Source organism: Phyllostomus hastatus, unplaced genomic scaffold, assembly GCF_019186645.2.
Source record: "Phyllostomus hastatus isolate PE091 unplaced genomic scaffold, TTU_PhHast_1.1 phas_scaffold_60, whole genome shotgun sequence".
Taxonomy (NCBI): Eukaryota; Metazoa; Chordata; class Mammalia; order Chiroptera; family Phyllostomidae; genus Phyllostomus; species Phyllostomus hastatus.
Window position 1 is genome coordinate 2,728,236 of NW_025334038.1, and position 24,440 is coordinate 2,752,675.

At 45.7% G+C, this 24,440-nt stretch overlaps 1 protein-coding gene across 4 annotated transcripts in view; it reads left to right on the top strand.

Moving 5' to 3' along the window:
• The window catches only part of SCTR (secretin receptor), a 73,927-nt gene that overhangs the window by 18,743 nt on the left and 30,744 nt on the right, over positions 1-24,440 (top strand). For 3 of the 4 annotated variants that reach the window (XM_045825993.1, XM_045825994.1, XM_045825996.1), the window contains 2 exons: positions 12,545-12,652; positions 16,949-17,061. In XM_045825993.1, the coding sequence (XP_045681949.1) occupies positions 12,545-12,652; positions 16,949-17,061 (221 nt within the window). The remainder of the gene's footprint in view (positions 1-12,544; positions 12,653-16,948; positions 17,062-24,440) is intronic. The other variant, XM_045825995.1, reaches the window with a different exon arrangement.

The window sequence follows — 24,440 nt, forward strand, 5'->3', positions numbered from 1 at the left end:
TGTAACTGGAATCATATAGTATCTGTCTTTTTGTGATTGGCTTATTTCATTTTTCAAAATGGTCTCAAAGTTCATTAATGTTATAGCATGTAGATGAATTTCCTTCCTTTTTAAAAAATATATTTTATTGATTATGCTTTTACAGTTGTTCCATTTTTCCCCTTTATTCTCATCCACCCTATACTCCCCACCCACCATCATTTCCCCAACATATCATGTTCATGGGTCATACATGTAAGTTCTTTGGCTTCTATATTTCATACACTATTCTTAAACTCCCCCTGTCTATTTTGTACCTACCATTTAGGCTTCTTATTCCCTGTACCTTTTCCCCCATTCCCCCACCCCCCCTCAGCTTCCCTGCTGATAACCCTCCCTGTGATCTCTATTTCTGTGAATCTGTTCCTGTTCTAGTTATTTGCTTAGTTCGTTTTTGTTTTTGGTTTTGTTTTTTTTTTAGGTTTGGTTGTTGATAGTTGTGAGTTTGTTGTCATTTTACTGTTCCTATTTTTGATCTTCTTTTTCTTAGATAAGTCTCTTTAACATTTCATATAATAAGGTCTTGGGGATGATGAACTCCTTTAACTTGACCTTATCTGGAAGCACTTTATTTGCCCTTCCATTTTAAATGAAAGCTTTGCTGGATAGAGCAATCTTGGATGTAGGTCCTTGCCTTTCATGACTTTGAATAGTCCCTTCTTGCCTGCAAGGTTTCTTTTGAGAAATGAGCTGGTAGTCTATGGGCACTCCCTTGTAGGTAACTGGCTCTTCTCTTGCTGCTTTTAAGATTCTCTCCTCTTTAATCTTGGGTGATTTAATTATGATGTGCCTTGGTATATGCTTCCTTGGGTCCAACTTCTTTGGGACTCTCTGAGCTTCCTAGACTTCCTGGAAGTCTATTTCCTTTGCCAGATTGGGGAAGTTCTCCTTCATTATGTTTTCAAATAAGTTTCTGATTTCTTGCTCTTCCTCTTCTCCTTCTGGTGCCCCTATGATTTGGATGTTGGAATGTTTATGGTTGTCCCAGAGGTTGCTAAGCCTTTCCTCATGTTTTTGAATTCTTGTTTCTTCATTCTGTTCTAGTTGAATGTTTATTTCTTCCTTCTGCTCCAAGCTGTTGATTTGAATCCAGGTTTCCTTCCCTTCGCTGTTGGTTCCCTGTACATTTTCCTTTTTTTTTTTTTTCACTTTTCATAGCCTTCATTTTTTCCTCTATTTTGTGGCCATACTCAACCATTTCTGTGAGCATCCTGATTATCAGTGTTTTGAACTGTGCATCAGGTAGGTTGGCTATCTCTTCGTTGCTTGGTTGTGTTTGTTCTAGAGCTTTAATCCATTCTTTTATTTGGGCCATGTATTCTTGTCTCAGTGCACCTTTTATGCAGTAAGGGGCAGAGCCCTAGGTATTCTCCAGGACAGGGCAACACACATTACTGCATTATGGCACTGTATGTGGGGGAGGAGCCCAAGAGAAAACAATGCCACTTGCTCAGCTCTTGGTTGGCTTTCAGCCACTTCCTCCTCTGCCCACAAGCAAATTAGGCCCTTCTGGTGCTAATTCCTAGGTAGATGGGTTTGTATACCTTCTAGAACCTTGTAGGTCTCTTCAGTGAACTTTCCTGTGAGGCTGGGACTTTCTCCTGCTGTCTCAACCCCCACAAGTTTTTTCAGTTAGAGGTTTTGAGGCTTTATTTTCCCCCATTGGAACCCTGGGTTGTGCAGTCTGTCTTGCTCCCCAGTTGTTCCTCCTGGTTTACCCGCATGCAAATATGGGACCACCAGCCACTGTCTCACCTGCACTGGTCCTCCAGCTACTGCCTTACCGGTAGTCCTCTCTGCCCCAGCTGCCCATCTCTGCCCCTCCTACCAGTCTGGGTGAATGTTTCTTCTTTAACTCCTTGATTGTCAGACTTCCATACAGTTCTATTTTCTGACAGTTTTATTTTCTGGCTGTTTTTTGTTTTTAAATTTGTTGATGTCTTTCTTTTGGTTGTGCACATAGGCAAAGTCTATCTACCTATGCCTCCATCTAGGCCAGAAGTCCAGAATTTCCTTCCTTTTTAAGGCTGAATAATACTCCACATTTTCTTTGTCCATTCATTCATTGAAGGACACTTGAGTTGCTTCTTCCTTATAACTATTGTGAATAATGCTGCTGTGAACATCGGTGTGGAAATACCTCTTGTAAATCCCTGATTTCAATTTTTGGGTGTATTTACCAAGAAGTAGAATTGCTGGAATCATACCATAATTTTATTTTTAATTTTTTGAGGAACCACCATACTGTTTTCCATAGTGGCTGCACCATTTTACATTCTCATCAATAGTGCACAGATGTTCTAATTTCTCCAGATTTTACCAACACCTGTTATTTTCTCTCTCTCTCTCTCTCTCTCTCTTTTTTTTTTTTTGATAGTGGTCATCCAAATGGGTAGGGTCTCATTTGGACAAAGCCTCAACATGGAGGCTTTGTTGTGAATTTCCTTAATTGATGTTGAGCATTTTTGATGTATTGTTGGCCATTTGCATGACTTCTTTGAATAAATGTGTATTCAAGCTCTTTGCCCACTTTTAAATAGGGTTGTTTAGGTTTCTTGTTGAGTTGTAAGAGTTCTTTATATAGTCCAGATATAAACCCTTTATCAAGTACATGATTTACAAATAATTTCTCATATTCTGTAGATTGCCTTTTCACTATGTTGTGTGTGTGTTTCGATGCACAGAAGTTTTTAAGTTTGATATAGTCCAATGTATTTGTTTCTATCTTCATTGTCTGTTCTTTTCATGGTGTCATATCCAAGAAATCATTGTCATATCCAAGCTTATTAAGATTTCCCCCTATGTTTTCTTCTAACAATTTTGTGGTTTTAGCTTTTATATTTAGGTTCTTGGTCCATTTTTTAAAATTTTTTTTTAATACTCACCTGAGGATATGTTTGTTGATTTTAGAGAAAGAGGAAGGGAGGGAGGGAGGGAAGGAGGAAGGGAGATAGGAAGAGAGAGGGGGAGAGAGAGAGAGAGAGAGAGAGAGAGAGAGAGAGAGAGAGAGAAACATTAATTGGTTGCCTTCCATACACATCCTGGCAGGGATTGAATCCACAATCCCTAGGTTGAATCCACAACCTAGGTATGTGCCCTGACCTGGAATCCAACCTACAACATTTTGATTTGATTTACAGGACAATGTTCTAACTGAGTGACCCAGCTAGGGCCTTGGTGTGTTTTGTGTTAATTTTTGTATATGGTGTAAGGTAAGGGTCCAACTTCATTCTTTTGCATGTGGATATCTAGTTTTCCTAGCAATATTGGTTGAAAGCCTATACTTCCCCATTGAATAGCTTAGGCAAACATGCCAAAATTCATTTGGCCATATATATAAGTGTTTATTTCTGGGCTCTCTATTCTGTTCCATTAGTCTACATATCTGCCTTTATGCCAGTACTACACTGTTTTGATTACTGTAGCTTTGTAGTAAGTTTTGAAATCAGAAAGTCTGTAAGGAAATCAGTAAAATCCCAATTTTGCTATTTTTTTCCCAAGATTGTTTTGGCTATTCCAGGTCCCTTAAAATTCCATTAAAATTGTAGGATGGAGGATGGAGGATGGAGGATTTCTGTTTCTGCAAATAATGTTAAATAAATACTAAATAAATAAATATTAAATAAAATATTTTCATCATTGGGATTTTGATAGATTACTAACTCTGTTTATTGCTTTGGGTAGTATTGACATCTCTACCAGTATTAAGTCATCAAATCCATAAGCACAGGGTGTCTTTCCATTTATTGTGTCTTTAATTTTTTTCAGTAACATTTCGTAGTTTTCACATTGGTTAGTTTATGATGAATTTCCTCAGGGGTGAGTTGGGAAAGGATGGGTTTCATATGACCCACAAGTGTTTGACCTCAACAATGGGAGGAAGGGGTAAAGAGAGACCAGGTTAGATGTGTGGAGTCAAGACTTCAAGGCAGGTCAGGGCTAGGGACTCTTCTGTCCATGAGGCAATGAGACTGTGGTTGCATCAGGTGAGGGTGTTTGGATGTCGCAGTGGGCTTTAGCCAATTCACCCATCTGCTGCTTGAGGGAAAGGGACAGGAGACTTCCTCCCATAGTTCAATCCTTTTCTTCCTCTCTACTCCTGGACGGTATCTGTGAGCAGCCAGACCACGGTCTTATGGTGCTTACTGGGGGCACCACTGAGCCAGAGCCTCCTGATTTCCCAGGCCCTCCTGGAACCCTAGCAATTTCCCGGAACAGCAGACAGCGAGGCACCAACAAGGCCAGCCATGGGTGCAGCAGAGCTGGCAGCTACCCTTTATGTGCATGTCCTCGGGATAAATGCCTAAAATTCCAATGACAGTGCATGGGGCTTTCATTCAGTTCTGAGAGATAAGACCTAGAATTCCAAGCATTTGGGAGAGATGATGGTGAACTTAGTTCACACTGAGAGGTAAGGGACATTTATGTTAAAAATTATCATCTGAAGTGTATAAAATGTTCCTTTGCTCCCCAGTGTTTCCAGCATGAAATCCAGCTCCTTGCCCTCCAGACAAGGTCAGGCCTCCAGACCAAACATTTCTACTTGGCACAACCAAATTGCTTATGATTTCTCAACTATGTGAGTTTCTCTCATGCCTCTGGGCCTTTGCACGTGCTGATCCCTCTGCTATACCATTGTCTCTTTTTCACTCTGCCAAGCACTCTCCCTTTCAGTCTCCAGCAGGAATGATCTCCTGAATGCCTGTAGCTCCATTGGTCTAAATGACCACCCTGACTCCTATAGAACCCTCAGTTTCTCTCCTCCTGACATCTCTGCACTGCATTATAGAGATGTGCTTGCTGGCCTGTCCCTGCCTCCACCTGAGCAGGAACTGTGTCACTTTCCTCTTCTTCCCCAGTGCATGGCATAGGGCCTGCAAAACTGAGTACTCTGTGTGTGTATGTTGACTGACTTACTGAGTGAATGAGTCAGTGCAGATTCTTGACTGGGAGCAGGGAAAGAGAAGAAAACAAAAGAGAACTGGTCCCAGGGAGAGACTGGGAGATGAAGCAGAGCCTTTGGGGGTGCAAGGCCCCCATGGAGATATGGTTGGTCCCCAGCTTGCCTGACTTGTCAAAATGTAACTGAAGTGAACAGTGCAGCCCATGCCACCCATGGAGGGATGCTCACCAGCCTGACCTGGGGCAGGAAGGCAAGCCCCTTGTTCTCCTAAGTCTTCCTAGAAAGGCTCTGCCTACCCGACTCAGGCCCCAAGTGACCTTATTGGCTGAGGCCTCCTACCTGACCTTCTGGGTTCCCTGATGTTCCTGTTGGGCTCCATCAGTGCAAGGGGAGATTTGCTCCTGCAAACCCAGAAGAAGGTGGTGTGGGCTGCTAGGCCATGGACAGTCTGAATCTGGTGAAATGAGCTTAGGGGCTAAAATCTCAGCACTGCTACTTCCTCTCTTCTGTCTTGGGTGAGAGACTTCACGCCTCTTCTCCTCAACTTGTCAATTTTAACACTTGGTCTTAGCTAAAAGGCTGAGAAGCAATCAACTTGCCAATTTTAAAATGAAGATAATAATCTTATGAACTCATGAGGCTGTTGAGAATATGTGAAGGCAGGGCAGCTCTGATGGCCTCTCTGCCCCAGCTCCTTGGTGCAGACCAGTTGACCTCTGCCATGGATGGGTGTGGTCCATTTGGGCCCCTGGGAGGCTTCTCTCCTGCCAACCACTTGCCCAGTTACCCTATGGATGCCTCACATTTATAGTCCTCAGGAAAATTGTAAGCGTATTGGTGCCCAGGTGGACTGAGCTGTAACAGGTCTGGTGATTTGTTTTCTCTAAGACTTTCACATAGTTCTAATTGTGCATCCAGGGCTGGGAAAGTTCCTGGGACTTCTGCACTGGTTCTGGCTCTAACTTTGTGGGGAGATGTGGGTAAGGCCCTATCTGCAACCCTCTTTTCTGGACTTCACTCTCCCCATGTGAGGAAAGGGCTATGCTGGATTTGTAATATTTGAGACTGTTTGGCAAGGCTGGGGCAGTGGGTGAGAGGGTGGCCAGGCTGGCCCCATCGCACACACATGGCTCGGGCCACTCGGATCTGCTTTGCATGTTGGCCTTCTGCAGTTTTCATTTAGGAAAGGGGTCTGTTGCTTTGAAAACCTGTTTTAAAAGCCCCTGAGGCAGAGGACATCCGAGGATGGCCTTCTGGGAAATCCTTCAGGCCTGCTCTGCTGAGAGGTCAGTAAGCAGAACCAAAGGTCCAGCGTGGCGTTTAGAACTGATGTGGTGGATGAGGGGAAAATCCTCTCAAAGCCTGAAAAGACAAGAGAAATGACAAAGGGGCAGAGACATTGCGGGTGGGCAAGCCCATTGTGTCCACAGCAGAATCAAGCTGCTTGCAGGGCTGAGGCCAAGGCCACCCAGATGCGGGCCCAGCCCTGTAACCCAGCCCCTGCTGGCTTCTGCAGCTCCTAAAGTACTGGGCCACCAATGCCCACCAATGCCCACCAATGCCCACAGCCCACAGGATCTCCATCCCTAACAAGGATCTGCTCTGACACCCAAGGCAGGGAATGGGTGGTGGGACTCTCTGTTGGGGGCACAGGGTTAATGGTTAAACTGCTCAGCCCTCCCTGGGGAGGAGGTTAATGTTTGAACTCAGGACGAGTCACAGGAAATGCCACTCACAGAACTGTCACCAAGCCCAGCACACTTATCACAAATAAAAAATTAACTCTTCAGCTATTCCAGGTTACATGGCCAAGGACTTCCCAGCATTCTGTGGTAATGTTCCAGGGTCACCCTCATAGCTGTGTGGCCTGCTCTACCAGGCTATTTATTGCTGTTTACAGAAGCTGATACCCCCTCAGAGCTGCCTGGTGGAAGGTCTTTGGCTCTCCCTAGGGTAGAATGTTCCAGAGAGATGGTGTGGTGGCTGGGAAAGTGTGGGCTTGGCAGTCAGACAGACCTGGGCATGTGGGCTGTGGTCACGTAGAGGCTGTGTGACCTTGAGCAAGACACTGATCCTCTCTGGGCCTTAGTGTCCTCACCTTTGCCTCTGCCTGCTGGCTGCTCTCTCCCAAAGAACATGAGTAGGAAGGGATGGCTGGCTAGTTTGTGTGGGGTCAGTTTTTTCCATTGAGGTGAAATTCACATAAATTTAGATGGGCAAATGTGTTAAAAGAGTCTTCAAAAAAATTCACTGAAGCCTGTCTTAGCCTCTCACCACAGCACCAACTGGTACACTGATACACATGGGTTCCTAGAATACTCGCCTAGCAGGGGAAGCATGTAATACAAGGGGTCTGGCCTACAGAACATAATTCTGTTTTGGGGGCGTCCTCTCTCATACATTAGATCTTAGACTAATTTGTCTACATAACTGCAACTTTATGCCCTTTAACTAACCTCTTCCCATTTCTCCCACCATTCTACTCTCTGCTTCTGTGAATTTGACTTCTTTTGGATTCCACAGATGAGTGAGAACACATAGTATTTGTCTTTCTGTATCTAGCCTATTTCATTTAACATACTTGTAATGTCCTCCAGGTTCATCTACGTTATCACAAGTGGCCAGATTTCCTTCCTTTTTACAGCTGAGTAATATCTTATTGTAATTGTCTTTATTCATCCTTTGATGGGCATGTAGGTTGTTTTCATATCTTGGACATTATGCACGATGCTGCCATGAATGTAGGGGTACAGATATCTCTTTGGGATATGTGTACTTATTTCATGTCCTTTGGATAAATACTCAGAAGTGGAGTTGCTGGATCATATGATAGTTATGCTTTATTTTTCTGAGGAAACTCCATGTTGTTTTCCATAGTAGCCATACCAGCTTACAGTTCCACCAACCATGCACAAGGGTTCTCTTTTATCCAACTGACTTTTTTTCTAACTTAACCTCATCCTAAACAGCAGTAGCTGTAAAATCACAATGTGATATGCTAGTTCTGTAACTTTTTAATGCATGCTAAAAATTCTCTTTAAAAAATGTGTAACTATTAAGACCTGGCCAGATGGCTCAGTTGGTTGAAGCATCTTGTACACCAAAAGGTTGTGGGTTCAATATCCAGTTAGGTCACATACCTAGGTTACTGGTTTGATCCCCCATTGGAGTGAGTATGGGAGGCAAATGATCGATGTTTCTCTGTCTCTCTCTCCCCTTTCCTCTCTCTCTAAAATCAATAAAATATCCTCAGGTGAGGTTTTTAAAAAATGCTTATAAGAATGTGTAAGTGTTAAAATTAAAAGTGTTCTACCATGTACCTGCTAAAAGTGCATACCACCTGGGATGTGCTTCTTGCACCCTGGGCACCCTGGGTCTGTTCCAATGCCTTCTATGACCAGACAGTAAACCTGAGGCTTGGGTAGAGTGTGGCATTGTCACATACTCAGGACACGAACAATGTGTGTGGAGTTAGGATCCAGGTCTGCTGCCACCAAGGGTCAGCTTAGCAGGTGGGGCCTCAGCTCCACCATTGTAAGTCTGTCAGCCCACACATGTCATTTCACTTTCTGGAGCCTGGGTTTCCTCATCTCTGCTGTGGGGCAGTGACACTGCTGACCCCTATGGGCTCCACAAGGTCTGATGCTTGTCCAGACCAGGCCTAACCAGCCCCTTCTCCAACCTTTTCTCTCTACATGCCTGATATCAAGAGGCAGTGACCCAGCTGGCAGGGGAACCCCACAGGGGAGCCTGCTCCCCTTTCTTCTTCTATCTCACCACCAGCCATTTCCACCCTGCCTTTTGCCAGTACCAGGCCAGTGTCGCTGTGGGACCAGCCTGACGTGACCCAGGTCAGGTAGCCTGCCAGATACCCTGGCACCTTCCCCATCTGTCTGGCCAGCCAGACATGAGTTGTCTGACCTCATGGACTGCAGCCATGAGCCAGTGTCCTGAGTGACCTGGTCAGCTCAGCCCTGAATCCATTTCTTCCAAAGTGAGAAAAGAGGTTCCTGCATATTTTTTTACAATCAGGAGGGGCCCCCAATACTTCCAATACAAGAGATGTGGCTGAGTTGGCAGGGAAGCTGTGTTCTGAACCAGGCACCTGCCACCACACAGACATCTCTGAAGAAAGGGAGCAGATGAGGGGCCAGCTTCATCCTCCAGGCTTCAGATGCTGGAATAGTTCTGAGTGGAGAAATACAGTGGGTCATCTGGAAAGGGGCCTCCCAGGACTATGTCATCGTCTCAAGGGCATCTGGGGAGGCCGCAGTCACCCAAGGGCCTGTGAGCTCCAGGACACCCAGCTCAGGCCTGGTGAGCAGTGTCCAGAGCTGGAATATGGACAACCAGTAATCCGAACAGTGGTGGAGTTCTGGGGCAGTTCAAGATAGGGAGAAGCTCGAGCTCCTCCTCATTCAGGGCTCACTGGGAGAGTTGGGTGAAGGTTCAGGAATATTCAAGGGGCTTCTCATCTCCCACATTCCTCAAAGGACACAGACACATGGTTCTTTTGTTCCACTGACGCTTTGACAGCCCTTTGGGAGCCACATCCAAACCTTGCCCTCTGTGTTCATCGTCTCTCCTCTCCATTTCCCACCACTTCCCTTGCCAGGGCCACAGCCCATCCCGTCATCCCCAGGGCTGCCTTATCTCCAGAGCCCCAGGCGCTATATCCTGACCTTAGGCCTGGCTTCCTCCCATCCTCCCTCATTTCCTCCCTCCTTCTCCTCCCTCTCCGGGCTGGTCCTACAGCCAGGTCACACCTACCTTCACCTTCCCAACTCTCCAGCCCCCTCCCTGCATTCTCTGCAGCCCCATACGCTGTTTCCTCTCCACCTCCTGGCTTCTCCCCAGCATCCTCAGCCTGGTTTCGGGGTGGGGGGGGTGCCACCTAGAGACAGGACAAGTGGGCAAAACCTGTGAGGTGGCACCAAGCAGTGTGGTTACAGGGTCCCAGCCTCCACTTCTTGGCTTTGTGAGTCCAGGCACCCACTGGCTGCCCTGCTGTGGATTAAATGAGCTCCCATGTGTAAAGCACAGGGTGACCCCTGCTAGCACCCAACCAGAGGTAGCAGGCAGAGGACTGGAAGGCCAGGACCTTAACATGGAATTTAGAAGTCAAGTGTGGCTACCCTGTTTGCTGAGTGAGTATGCTATGCCCAGCCTGTGCAGGTGCAGGTTCCTGCCCTCATGGGCTCTCTGCCTGAGGTGGTGAGCCGTCTGCATCCTGAAACAGGTGGAGCTGCCCACCAGCAGTAGACCTCCCTGGGCCCAGGGAGGCTGCTTTTCTCACCATGTCAGATTTGCTCCTGGGAGCCAAGGGTGGATCTGAGCCCAGAAATAGGGTCCCACACTGTGGGGAGGAGAGAGGAGCAGCAGGGAGATTCTCAAAGCAAGGCCTGATGACCACAGACAGCAACATCTCTAGGGAGTTCTTACAAAACAGATTCCTGCAGGTCAGAATGACTGAATTAGAATCTCTTGGGGTGGGGTCTAGGGATCTGCACACTTAGCATGCTCCCAGGTGATCTCTGCGGCACATGGGAGGATCAGCCCCTCTGAAGTGCGACAGGTCACCAGGGAACTTCCCTGAGAGGGCACACAGCTGTCAGAAGGGTATTGATGCTTTGAGCTTGGTTGTAGTCACCGCTGAAAAGAGACTCTTACTCTTTACAAATTTGGGAATTTGCCCTGTGGGTAGAGACCACACCCATCTCCTACCCCTGGTGCTAAAAACTGCCCTGCAATCCAGAGGCCCCATCCTGGCCCAGCCTCCTGACACCAGGATGAACCAGGAAGGAGCCTGGGAGGACAGGTGTGTGGGAGCTGCCTTTCATCTGCACCCACTGGGTGGGGGTTGACCGCATCCTCCTGATGACTTCAGAAGGAAGGTATTTGTTTCCCCCAGAGGAGAAGAGGAACTGGGCTGGGGCAGCTGCCAGGTGATGAGGCAGGATTGCAACGCAGGTCTGTGGGACTTCAGAGACCAGGGTTTCTGAATGTCCTGGGCTCTGGGGTGGGGAGGTCTGTGTTCTGTTCCTCCAAACCAGATGAGGGGTGATTCTTCTCACCTCATAAGCATCACCTCAGCTCTATTTCCGGTCCCCTCTAAATCTTCTGCAGTGATGTTTCCTCAGGTGGCATGAGTCCTCTGAAACCTGTCACAAGGAGCAGTCTCCCTGAGTTTTTTCCCCTGGGGTCAACTTTGGGAGAATCAGTGGCTGGTTATGTTAAATGATAATTTTTTAAAGAGAGTATAATCATAACTTGCATTCATATATAAAGTGAATACCTACCAAACATTGTATTTAATTAATGAGAGAACCAGTAAGATGTTACCACTGGTTCATGGGAGAATTCAAAGTACCTGACACATAAGGCTGACTGGTAAAATGAATTTACAAATAAATGCAAAACTTCAGTTGAAAAAATTCATTTTCATGCCTATGGACAAAAATCATTTGCACTGCTATTTATCTACAACTTACAGAGTTGCATAGTAGCTCAAGGACAATACAAGTCCCCAAGACGATAAAAGTTCAGACACCCAGATAACCCAGAAGCCTGGCTTCGCAGTGCCTTGTTTTACATTGAAGACACCAGTGATTTTTTCGATTCATTTCAAAGCCCGTCAGTTACCAGAAGAGGGCGACACATGTGGCTCTGAGCTTTCTAGCAGCCAAGTCAAAGAGGGAACAGTCTCTAGATTCAGTGTCTATAAGGACAGATATGTGATACTTGTTCACCAAAAATTCAGATTCTCATTGCATGGAGACCAGGTTGTTCTTCCAGGATGAGTCTCGTGAAGGAAACCCAGTGAGCTGGAAATTAGTGTCCTCAATGATATTTCTACCAGAAATGTAGTGGCCATGCTGATGTAGCTGCTTCCAAAGGCCAAGACAGTGGCTCTCAGTAGTCCCAGACCTGTAGCATCAGCCTCATCTGGGAACCTGTTAGAAATGCAAATGTCCAGATTCCACGAAGACTCCTGGGGGTAGGACTCTATCTGTCTATCAGGAAGCCTTGTGGATGATTCTGATGCAAGCTGAAGTTTAAGAACCATGGGACAAGGATTCTCAACCTTGCAATCACTTTAAAATTACCTGGAAAGGTTTAACACAGCATCATGCCTGGGACCCACCAAAGACCAATTAAGTCAGGATCACTAGGTGTAGAGCCCAGTAATGTATGTGTTTAAAGCTCCCCATATGTTTCTACTGTGCAGCCAGGATGAGACCCACCATCACTGTCATTTAATGCAAGCTGAGGGCAAGAGATGTCTCTGTTCTGGAGAAATCCAGATATGCACTTGTAAGGCTTGTATGAGATAATGTGTCTTCCTCCCTCTCTCCCTCTTTTACTTCCTTTCTTCCTTCCTTCTGTCTTTCCTTCCTTCCTTCCTCCCTTCCTTCCTCAACATTGAGCACTTACTATGTAGATGGCAGAGTCCAAGGCCCTAAAGTTGAAAAGACACTCAAAAAGGCAGTACCTAATGGGAGCTCCTGGCAGGTGAGGGTGTTGGGAATGATGCCAGGACAGTGAGGGGTGGCCCTTGGTCCATGCTCCATCCCTGTCTGATGGTGTTGCTCTTCTTGGCAGGCTGCGAGGGGCTATGGGACAACATGAGCTGCTGGCCCTCCTCTGAGCTGGGACAGACTGTGGAAGTGGAGTGTCCTCGATTCTTCCAGATGCTCACCAGCAGAAGTGGTAACCATCTAACCCAAAGGGCCCAGCTGAGAGGCTATGGGGTAGCCTCTGAGTGGGGCCTCAGCATGAACCCATGAGGCCAAGAAATCTTCTCTGGGGTCAAGTAATGAATGGAGTGATGGGGGTGGGGTCCTTGTTAGGGATTGGAAATACAAAAATTGGAGAGGGGCCAGAGAGTCTGGTTTGAATCTCACTCACCCTTTCATTTACTGCTTTGGTAACGCTAGCAGCCAAAACAGACAAATCCACAAATCTCGAAGCCTATCTCCAGTGCTCCTCTGCCAAGAGTCCAAAACAGGTACTTCTGATGAGCAAGAAACTCTTTTCTCCATGGCAATTCTGGCATGTGGGCACCTTCCTGCTGTGGTGTTGGCACACAGCTTTCAGACTGGTGAAGGGAAAGGACCCAGAGGATCAGCAATGGGTGATTTGAAGGACCAGGCCTGGAAATGATGCCACTTCTGCCAGTGTCGCTTCTGCCAGAACTCAGTCATATGGCAACTCTTAGCTGCAAGGGATGTGGGGAAATAGGGTCCCGCTGGATGCCCATCTCTACCTCTGGGCCCAAGTTCTTCAAACTGTCTCTGGGCTTCAATTTTCTCACCTGTAAAATAGGACAATAAATAACGCCAATCCTGTGAGACTGGGCTTGGAAATAAATTTAAAATATTTTCCTTTGTCTCTTCTCTCCCTCTTATACCCCTTCTTGTTCTTTCCTTTAACCTTAAGTACCACCCACCCCCGCCCTCCACACACACATGCACACACACCAGCAAACTTATATACAGTCTTTATCTCCTGGCATGATTCTTCCATGTCTGTCCCTGGGGTCTATGGATCTTGGGATACAGGAGATTAATTCAGACACAATTGACCTTGAGTAACTTGCTGGTCAAGTGCAAGGCCAGGACCAGACCCTTGTCTCGGACTCCCCAGCCAGTGCTCCTCCCTGGCTGGCCAAGTTCTCCTGTAGGAAGAACTGGAAGCTCTCCTCTTTTCCAAGCACTCCCTTCACAGCCTTCTTCAGAGCCACTGTCTCTGTCTCCCCCACCACCATCCCCCTGCCCTTCTGTAAACAGGTCAGACAGAGCCCTGCTCATGGCCACATCCTTCCCCAAGCCCTTGCTTGTACCCCTGCCTGCCTCATTAACTGGAACTCAGCTGTCTCCTTCTTGAGGTGCCTCAATCCTTTAATTGCTCAAGACCTGCCAGGGGCCACCCAAGGGTGCAGCTCCAGGTCTGCATGCTTCAGGGAAGGAAGCTGGGGGTCCTATGCCAACCTCTGTGGCAGTTTCTTTTCACTACCACCTGGTGTCACTGTGGTGCTACAAGGCCCTCCTACAGGGCCCTCCTGCCTGGCCACAGTGAAGCTCTCTGCCTGCTGAATTCTAGGCACAGGCCCCCAGGGGGTGGGGGCAGGGGTCACCTCACATTGGGGAGACTAGTCTGCTCAAATCCAGCCCTAAATTTGAGGCACAGGCCAGTCTGGGAGCACAGGTCAGGACCAGTCGAGCCTCCCATCAAGACCTATCCTCCCACCACTACCTTCTTTCCCCATAGGTCCACCTGGGGTCTGGTTAGATCCCAGCCCCTCTGTGTCCTCTCAGGAGAGAAAGCCTCCCCACCTCAACCTAGGGAGGAGCACCTAGTGTTCTGGAGACTTCTTTTAGTAAGAAGAAACTAATAATAATTTAATTCTACCTCACGGGCCTTGATAGGATGGGTGTCCGTGTGACATGAGAAATTGCAGACTGGATTCCACCTCAGATATTTCTCTGTGTGTGCCAGAGTCTAGAAAGTTTCCTCTAAGATGTGTTATTTTGATTGCTAAAAGGACACTGGTCTTCCTGAGTTTCTTATTTAAAAAATCACACTTCTCAGGGAGGGTCAGGCCTTGGCCCTCTTTCTCTTCTCTCTCATGGGGGATCGGAACCTTAAAACAGTAGAAGTTTCTAACCTGATTAGGGTCCTGGAGCCTCTTGAGAATTAGATGAGAGCTTGGGACTGTACATATACATGTGCACAAACATACTGACTGTACTTTCAGAGATCCTTGAGCTATATATTGGCCTGAACCTGAGTAAGGATGTTTACCTATTACGTATTACATGCAGGGAAAGTGGGTGGGATTGAGGGGATTCCTGAGAGAGCCCAAATTTTGTCTCCTCTGCAGCTCTGCCCAGGGCCCCGGCCAGCAAAGTGCTCTGCCTTGTTAGCTGCTCTGGGCACCTGGCCTGGATCATATGTCTTGGGGATCCTGCTGGGTCGGTGTGGAGAGGGCCCCTAATAGGAAGCCCACCTGCTGTGGTCATGCATGTCTGACAACTGGTTCTGGGCTTCACAGAGTTTATATTCTTTAACTCATCTTCCCACCTAACTAGCCTAAATTTGACCACCATTTTTTCCTGTCTGACAACCTAGCTCCCTTAACCTAACTTCTACCCATTTCCTAAATTCCAACACTCCAAGCCCCACCACTCCTGGTCTATTTTTGAAAGACCCAAAGTAGGAGTGAATAACACTGTGTTGCCCATTCTGTGCGTGGCATCAGCCTGGGCAATTTCCATGTGCTATCATGTTTCCTGCTCAGTTCTGCAATGCAAGTGACCACCCATTTGGCATAGAAAAGTGATGCACCTAAGGTCACATGGCCACCAAGAGGCAATGCTGGGTTTCAAACTGTGATCTCTCTGGTGCTAAAATTTTACTCCATGCCTTGTGAGCCTTCATAGGCTGGGCAGACCTGGTGTCCAAAAGCCATGGTCTCCTGTTGCTAGAAGCTGCCTGTGGGTCCATAGTGAGAGAGCCAGGCAGGAAGGCAATGAAGTAATGGGACCTGTCTTAGCTGGGCACTGTTGTCCAATTCTGACCCTTGGTTTTCTCATCTGTAAAATAGGCCTATAGCACATCCCTCACTGGGGCCCTATGAAGATTAGATCAGAATCTGCATGTTAGCATAATGGCTGATTCTAGAAATGCCAGCCATATTTCTCCATCTCAGTGGAAACTTCTTGACCCTAAACCCTGTGATCCAATGACCCAGACCCTGGGCCTTGTCAAAAGGAGCAGGCCAGCCCAGCTTGTGTGGTCAAGAGGTCCCTGGAGAGGGTGCAGAGCAGAACAAAAGTAGTGGCAGGGCTGTGATCAGCTCCTTGCACCCCTGCAACACCAAAAGCAGCCAGACCCGAGACCAGAACTCAGCTCTGCTTGGCAGCCCAGAGTAGCAGATGCAACTGAATCAGTCATTCCCACAAGGAAAATGCTTCCTGGTGGCTCCCCAAGACTTCCTTCTTGGATGGCAGCTCCCCTTCCCCAGTCTTTGGGCTCCTGCTCTACAAGCTCCCTGTGAGCAAGCTCTCTCCTTTTCTCCATAGAGAGCTTAGAGCAGGCTCTTTATCCATTCATTGCTTCTCTAGAAATGTTTGGTGAGCAAGGCCTCTGGGCAGGCTGTGGGGGCTGTCAGAAGCTCATCTGCTGGGAAGTCAAGGAAGCCAATGCCATCCCTTGTGAGTGCACAGGATGCAGCCTGTGCTGGAGGTGTAGGGCACTGAGCTCAAAAAGGTGGCAGTGACATGTCAGCCTGAGGGGGTGGAGGGTGAGGAGGGAAAGTTTCTCCTTGAGTATTGAGGGACCTTGGAGCGGAGTTTAGGGCCTGTGAAGGGAAGGGCGTAGTGGGGAGGGGAGTGGGATTCCACAGGGGTCTAAGAGAGCCCTGGAGTGGGGCTGGGCCCTAGGAAGCAGCAAGGTACAGGGCACTGGAAGTTCTGCTGTGGCCTGGCCGTTGGGGGCCTGGGGTCTGGTTGGGACGATTGAGTGCTGTGCCATGAGTCAGTAAGCCTCTCTCATCTACGGAGCCCTGGTACCTGGCACAGTGGGATGGGGGTGTGGGTGAGGCAGTGAAAGGAAGACAAGTAGTGACTGGAGGCCACGAGGGAATGTTTGTTCAGGGACAGCTTTGTTTGTAAATTGAGGTGTAAGGATCAGCAGGTCTGTCTGTGTGTCTTTCTCTCTCTCACACACACACACATACATATCCCAGGTCTTTGCCCCTTCTAGGCCCATCTGCCTATTTGCTTTTCCTAGTACTTTTCCTGACTGACTGACTTACCTGTTCTTCAAGGATCAATTATTGGTCCAATTGGGAGCTGACTCTGTGGTTCAGAGAAAGGCAGCTTGGGACAAAGTGACAGAAGGAAGCTCTAGGCTGCTGCTGAGGCATTGCCGAGGGTACTCAGGAGACCCAGCCATCTGTCCATGGTCCCCGCTGCTCACACATAGCACACTTGGCACCCACAGGTTCCATGTTTCGAAACTGCACACAGGGTGGCTGGTCAGAAATCTTCCCCAGGCCTGACCTGGCATGTGGGGTCAATGTGAACGACTCGTCCAAGGAGACCAACCAGAAGCGGGTAAGCCTGATGACCTCCCTTCTTCCCCAGACGGGGCGGGGTGGGGGAGCTACAGGGTGAGAAGTGCCTGGCTGAGGCTAGAGTAAAGCCAGACCAGGGCCAAGGACAGGTGAGTTGGGGGCTACCCCTCCCACCCACTTTTCTTCCGCTCATCACCTGGGGTTCAGTGGGCCTGCTTCACTACCCTGGTCCATCAACCCGGAGATGGTGGTCATGAAGGCCACAGCACAGAGTGGACTGCCACATGCCACCACGAGACTGAGAATTATTTAGTCATGCAAACAAAAGAGAAGTGATGTGGTGGCTAAGTGCTCAGAGCCAGGCTGGTGGATCACAGGTCAACCCTGACCTGTGACCTTGATCGGGGTGGGAAGAACTTTACTTCTCTGTGCCTCAGTTTTTTCATCAGCGAAATGGGGTTAATAATAGTTCTGACCTCTCAGGCTTGCCAAGAAAACTAAATGAGTGAATCCATAGAAGTGTTGAGAATGGTGCCTGGCCATAGTCAGTTCTCAATCAATGTTTGCTCTCAAAGGAGAGAGCCCAGCCACAGGGCAGTCCTGGTTTGAGAGAGGACACTGTGACCCATGGGATGAACTTCTCCAGGTACCTCTGAAATGGCTACCAGTTTCAGAGAACCCTTCCCTCCTCTCTTTTCCTGACTGATGCATGTACATTCTTCAAAACTCCATTCCAGCCCATCAATTCCAGAAAGCTCTTTTGTCCTGTCCCCCTAGGAAGGGCTCCAGCTATTATCTCCCATGTTATATGAAATCATCAGCTTGTGCCATGTGCATCCATCTCTCTCACTAAAATATGAACTCCTCCGAGGCATCCATTCACTCAACAAACATTTACTGAGCATCTACTATGGGCAAGGCAGGGGTCTAAGCATGGAGATACAGCAGTGACAAGTCAAAAAAATAATATCCAGGCCCCCATTGCCCAGCACAATGCCTGGCACCTATAAGGTGCCCAACAAATGTTCATTGTTGGACTGAACATCTACAGTATCATGTGCCAGCTGCCTAATGCATAGTTACATTCAATCCTCAAAAGCATTCAGTGTAAGTCTATTACTTTCTTCATTTTGCAAATAAGGAAACTGAGGCTCAAAGGTGTTAGGAAAATGCTTAGTAAGTAATAGAGGCAAATGTGGAAGAGGTATCTGCTCCCCCATGTTCATTGCAGCATTGTTAGTAATATCCAAGATATGGAAACTACCTAAGTGTTCATCTATAGATGAATAAAGAAATTGTGGCACATATATACAGCAGAATGTCACTCAGCCACAAAAAGAAGAAAAACTTGCCCTGTGCAACAACATGGGTGGACCTTGAGGGCATTATGCTAAGTGAAGAATAAGACAGATAAAGACAAATATTGTGTGATCCAATGTATATGTAGAATTTAAAAAAAACCCTAAAATCAAACTCATACCAAATAGATAATATTAGTGGTTACCAGAGATGGGGATGGGGGAGGGAGAATTGGATGAAGGTGGTCAAAAGGTACAAAATTTCAGTTACAGGATAAATAAGTACCAGGGATATAATGGACAATGTGATGACAATAGTTAGCACTGCTATATGTTATGTATGAAAGTTGCTAAGAGTAAATCCTGAGGGTTCTCATCACAAGGAAAATCCTCATTTCTCTCTTTTTTGTACCTATGTAAAATAATGTAAGTTAACTAAACTTATTGTGGTATTATTTCACAATATATGTAAGTCAAGTCATTATGCTGTATACCTTAAACTCAGACAGTGATGTATGTCAATTTTATCTCAATAAAACTGGGAAAGAAAGTCAAGGGGGAAAAAGGAAAGTTGTGGAGGCAGAATTCAAAGCAAGTGTAACTCCAAAAAGAGCCAGTGCTCCCCCTCTAAATCCTGTCGATGTCTCATGAAAGTGTGTGCCCCCTGGGAGATGCACTCTCAGCTGTCCCATGAACTAAACTTGCCAATGGAATATGATGGACAAGCTTGCATCTTCTCTGGAGGGTGGGATGGGGTCATGCAGAAGCATGAAGTAGGGAGCAGCAGAATTAAAGAGAGAGAATGTGGCTGGGAGGCAGACCACACTCCTTTCTGAGTTTTTCTAAGACTCCTCTATAGCCAATCAGTCTTGCTCTATATGAAGGGGTTTGATTGAGGGATCGATATGGAGGATGGGGTTTCTTTCTTTCCAGGGCTTGCCATCCAGTTGGAGAAAACACATGAATGAGGTCTTCAGATCTGGCCTGAGTGGGTTAGTTTAATCCTGGGACTCAACAAGAATTGACCAGTGGGTACATATGATCTTGGAGGGATGGTGGGTAGGCTCTGACCATTGCTATCATTGACTCAAATGAAGACAGGGACCTATGGATGTCACATTTGTAAAATCTATAAAATTAAGACCAAACATTCTTATGATGGGTGGTAGGATCGAGGTTCAAAAGGATGTTTTGAGTTGCAATAACATAAATTTCCAACTGGCTTAATAAGCAAATTTGGCTTATTAAGCCAAAGGACCCGAGGGTGCAGAGAATAGTGTCAGGGCTCCTTCATGAGGCAACACTGCAAAACCGCCAAGGACCAGGTCCTTTCCACCTCTCCACCTGCTATCCTGGTGCTTCTTCCCAAGGCTGGCAGCTCTCCCACAATAAAATGACTGCCACTGCCGACTGCCACCGCAGATTCCCCCAGGCCTGCTTGTCTTGGAAGAGGGATAGTCTGATTTCCTACAGCTCCTTCCTAAGAGCAAAAAAGCTGTTTTACCCAACCCCTCAGCAAGCCTGTCCAAACACCTCATTGGCCCAAAGTGACTTGAATCTGCCCACCATTGACCATCCCTGGCAGAGGGGTGGGGTACCTGATTGGCTTATGCCAGCAGTTCTCTAAGTTTTTAGCTTTGGGACCTTTTTCCCCCCAACCAGATTTATTTTTATTGTCTTTTGATTTCAAGTTCTTAACCAAAAGAAAGGAATTTTTAAGTTTTATGGCTATAACCCTAATGGAATTTCCCCCCTACAAAGGGAAGAAGGATAAGGAAATATTAAATAAAAACTCATCATAAAATTTCCAGTGCATAACATTAAAGTTCATTGGTAATTAAGGATTTCTATGGTTAATCAGTGGTAAGAAAATTTACTTTCTGCGCAATACAGCTGGATTCAACTATATTCATGGATAGATTTAGTTTGAACTTGCTTCTTCCTCTCTGATTTTGATTTCCTCCATTTTATTTTATTTTATTTTTTAAAGATTTTAAAAATTGATATTCTATTACAGTTGTCCCAATTTTACCCCCTTTGCCCTCCTCCACCCATCCCACCCCACCCATTTTTACATTTTTAAGAATTATTGGGGACCCCAAAGAGATTTTGTTTTTGTGAGTGATATCTACTGAAACCACACATGAGAACTTTTGACTTGGAGTAATCAGCTGGGAAAGAATGAGCCCAGGGCCCTAACCCTGATATTCATGGCAAGGTTGAGACTGTGAAATCCCTGGGCAAGGAGCTGAAACTTAACTAAGATAAATACAAAATTTGAACTTACCTAAGAAAATTATTGTCCAAAAATAGTGGAGAAGAAACCTACCTTAGCTTCAGCTCACATAAAAAAATATTTAAAAGTCCCTAAAATTTGAAGAGTTTCAGACCATGTGATTCAAACTAGTCCAAATGCTGGTCTACAAATTGGCACAAACTTTGTCTTTTATTCTGAGATTTGAATCATTCTATTTATTATCGTTGAATTTTTTTTCTTTTAATCAAATGATGGTGAAAGTCTGAATTGTTGGTCTTTCTTCAGCTTCCTTACTTGGCATTCATGTCTCTATTATTGACAAATATCATTGACAAAGTGGACTCTGGCTGGCAGAAAGACCAGACAAAGCTGCAGCAGAGGTTGGCAAACTATAGCCCTTGGGCCAAATCTGGCCCACCACCTGCTTTTGCAAATAAAGTTTTATTGAAACATGGCCACTCCCACTTGCACTACAAGGGCAGAATTAAGTAGTTTAAAAAGAAATCTTATGGCATCCAAAGTCTAAAATATTTACTATCTTCCCCTTTATAGAAAAAGTCTGATGACCCCAATCTAGAGGTGGCCTTGTCAGGGTACAAAGCAGAGAGCTAGGTAATTTGACCCACCGCAGAGAGCAGTGAGGTTTGGGGACCCCGAGTCCACTGAGGGGTGGTGCACTGTTGTAATCGTCAAAGGCAGGGGCACTGAGGTTGCATCAGGCATCCTGGGAACAGGGCTCTTTCTGGGTCAGACCTTAAAGACACAGGGGAGGGCCAGGTCTGCATGGAAGCTGTCCCATGTGTCCTGGGAATCAGGTGTCAGACAATGACCCCAGCCGCAGGACAGCACAGAATACTCAGCCTAAACTCCATACTGTTACCTGTGCATCCTCACGCTGCCATAGGCTGGCCCAAACTGCTTCTGAACTGGTGTCCCGGGGAGTGAGGCCAGCACCCACAGTTATGGGGCTCATGTTGGTCCTCTGGTATTTTGACATTTCACTGCTCTTTGATGTCCCAAAGTCTAGGAACCATTAATCTAATGCAACCTACTGTCCTTTTGTCTTTCTGCCTTGTTTCCTATAAGATGGCTCCTGAGTCCTGGGATTGTAGTCACATCAGTGGGGAAGCTCAATGTCACAAGGCAGCCTGTCAAAGGTCACCTGTTGCTGTTGGAAAGTTTTTGGTCATTTTGAGTCAAATGATCTTTCTGGTAACTTCCTCCCACCGGAGCTCACACTAGGTCTTAACTCTACTTCTACATGTCAGTCGACCTAATACTTTTCTTCCCTAAGTTTTTTTTCCTCTGGGTGTGATGTACACAGTTTATTCTTATACTCTTAAGATGACATGATCAGCCTTCTCTGGAAATGCTCCAGTTTATTAATGTGCCTCTTAAAATAACATGCCCAGAACTGGACCAAATGCTCCAAATGTTCCAGTGTGGCCAGCTACCTCACAACATTTCACTATGTAACTGAGAGAAGGCTTAGTTTTTCTAGCAGGTACCTCATACCTCACATTTCACACCATAAGCTCACACAATTTCACACCATTGACTCATGTTGAAGGATGGATGATAGGGGTGGAGGGTGGAGGTGGGGAAAAATCACATGCACCATGTGTCCCCAAAGTGCCAGCCATTGTCTAGATACTCTCCCTGATACCTTACTTGTTCTTCCAAAAAACCTTCAAGGTAGATAGTATCCCAATTTTGCAAATGAGGAATCTGATGGTCAGAGAAATTAAATAATTTGCCCAAGGTCACACAGCTAGTGAGTAACAGTCACAGGCTTGGCTCTGACACCTGTATTCTTTTTGTGTAGTACACTTCCTTAACACCATGAAGCTTTGGCCATTATGACCTCAAGATCATTTTCATATGAAGAGCTATCAGCAAGTGTGGTTTCTCCCATATTATTCTTGTCTGTTTTGTTTTTAAATTAATTACCTTTTTCTCCTGGTTACAAAGTAGTACTTACCCACTGTAGAAAAATCAAAAGTGTAGAAAATACAAGTGATGCTATGGCTGGTGGCTCAGTGGGTTGAGTGCCACCTGTGAACCAACAGGTCGCTGGTTCAATTCCCAGTCAGGGCACATGCCTGGGTTGCAAGCCAGTCCTCAGTTAGGGGTTCATGAGAGGCAATCACACATTGATGTTTCTCTCCCTCTCTCCCTCCCTTACCCTTCTTTAAAAATAAATAAATAAAATCTCTTTTAAAGAAAGAAAATGCAAGTGAAAATAACAGCACTATCCACAAACTTATCATCCGAAGTTAACCAGTATTAACGTCTAACACATCTCTTTACAATCTTGTTCTTATGCATGTATGAGACTGAACTACATGAAATGGCCCCAATTTCATCATTTTTTAAAATGTTTGCTTTTTTTAAGATTTTGTTTATTTATTTTTAGAGAGGGAGTGGAGGGAGAAAGAGAGAGAGAGAAACATCAATGTGCGGTTGCTGGGGGTCATGGCCTGCAGCCCAGGCATGTACCCTGACTGGAAATCTAACCTGCGACACTTTGGTTCGCAGCCTGCGCTCAATCCACTGAGCTATGCCTGCCAAGGCAAGATATTCTTTCATCATTTTTGGTCCAAAAAAAAGCAATTGCATATAATTCAACCTAACACTTTTTTTTTACATGTACTACAGTGGGAATTTTAGTATACATGTAAAATTTGTATTCTGCCTTTTACTTAAAATTACATTCTTAGCATGTCCTGACATCCTTTCAAGTTTGAAAGGTAAACATTATTATAATGTGCCCTAATATGAAAATAATTTGGATTTAAAATAATTTAGTTAACTATTCTTCTGATGTTGAACATTTAAATGTTTTTCATCACAAATAGTTTTGTGATAACCATCTTTATATATAAAGATGCTTTTATATTTCTGATTAATTCCTAGAGATAGAAGGGGGGTCAAAAGGACTGCATATTTCAAAGGTTCGTAACTACCCTTACTTTCTGGAGAGATTGAACCAGTTTTCATCCCACTTTTCCCTCGCCAGCACAGAATATTATTACAGTAGTTTCAAATATCTGTTATCTTGGTTGGTTAAAAAATAGCATAGCATTATTGTTTAAATTTTTATTTCCTTGATTTTTTTGACTGTTGTACAATTTAGTTTTTGAACCTAAATGCAAGTCTTTACATTTCTCTCTATGTGTCAGATCATTGTATTCCATTGAAATCTTTTTGAATCAAAGATGAACCAAGAGTGTGAAGTGGCTGCTTGGCCGCATTTGTAGGAGTGTAGTTTGTAGATCAGGGGAGATGAGGGTCCCTCTCTACTTCTTCCTGGTTAGCAGATACATTTGGAGCTGTTCAGCTATCCAGTTCTGGGTGTTTTATTTAAGAAGGTCATTGACAATTGGAGCACATTAATTGAGCAAAATGTTGAAGGATTGTAGAAGGAGAGTAAAGACACAGGGGACATTTAATGCTGAAAGATAAGTGAGAGTCAGATTGGCAGAATAGCTATATTAAAAATGACAGGCCTCTCTGTAATATCTTCATAACTTTTCAGTAAGTCTAAAACTATTCCAAAATGAAATAGTTTATTTTATTTTATTTTTTAAAAGATTTTATTTATTTATTTTAGACAGAGAGGAAGGGAGGGAGAAAAAGAGGGAGAGAAACATCAATGTGTGGTTGCCTCTCATGCCCCCTTCTGGGGACCTGGCCTGCAACCCAGGCATGTGCCCTGACTGAAAACTGAATGGGCACCCCTTTGGTTCACAGGTCGGTACTCAATCCACTGAGCCACACCAGCCAGGGCGAAATAGTTTATTTTTAAAAAATAAAGACAAGCCTTAGTTACAAGACTAATTCAGTTTATTTTAAGTAGCTCCA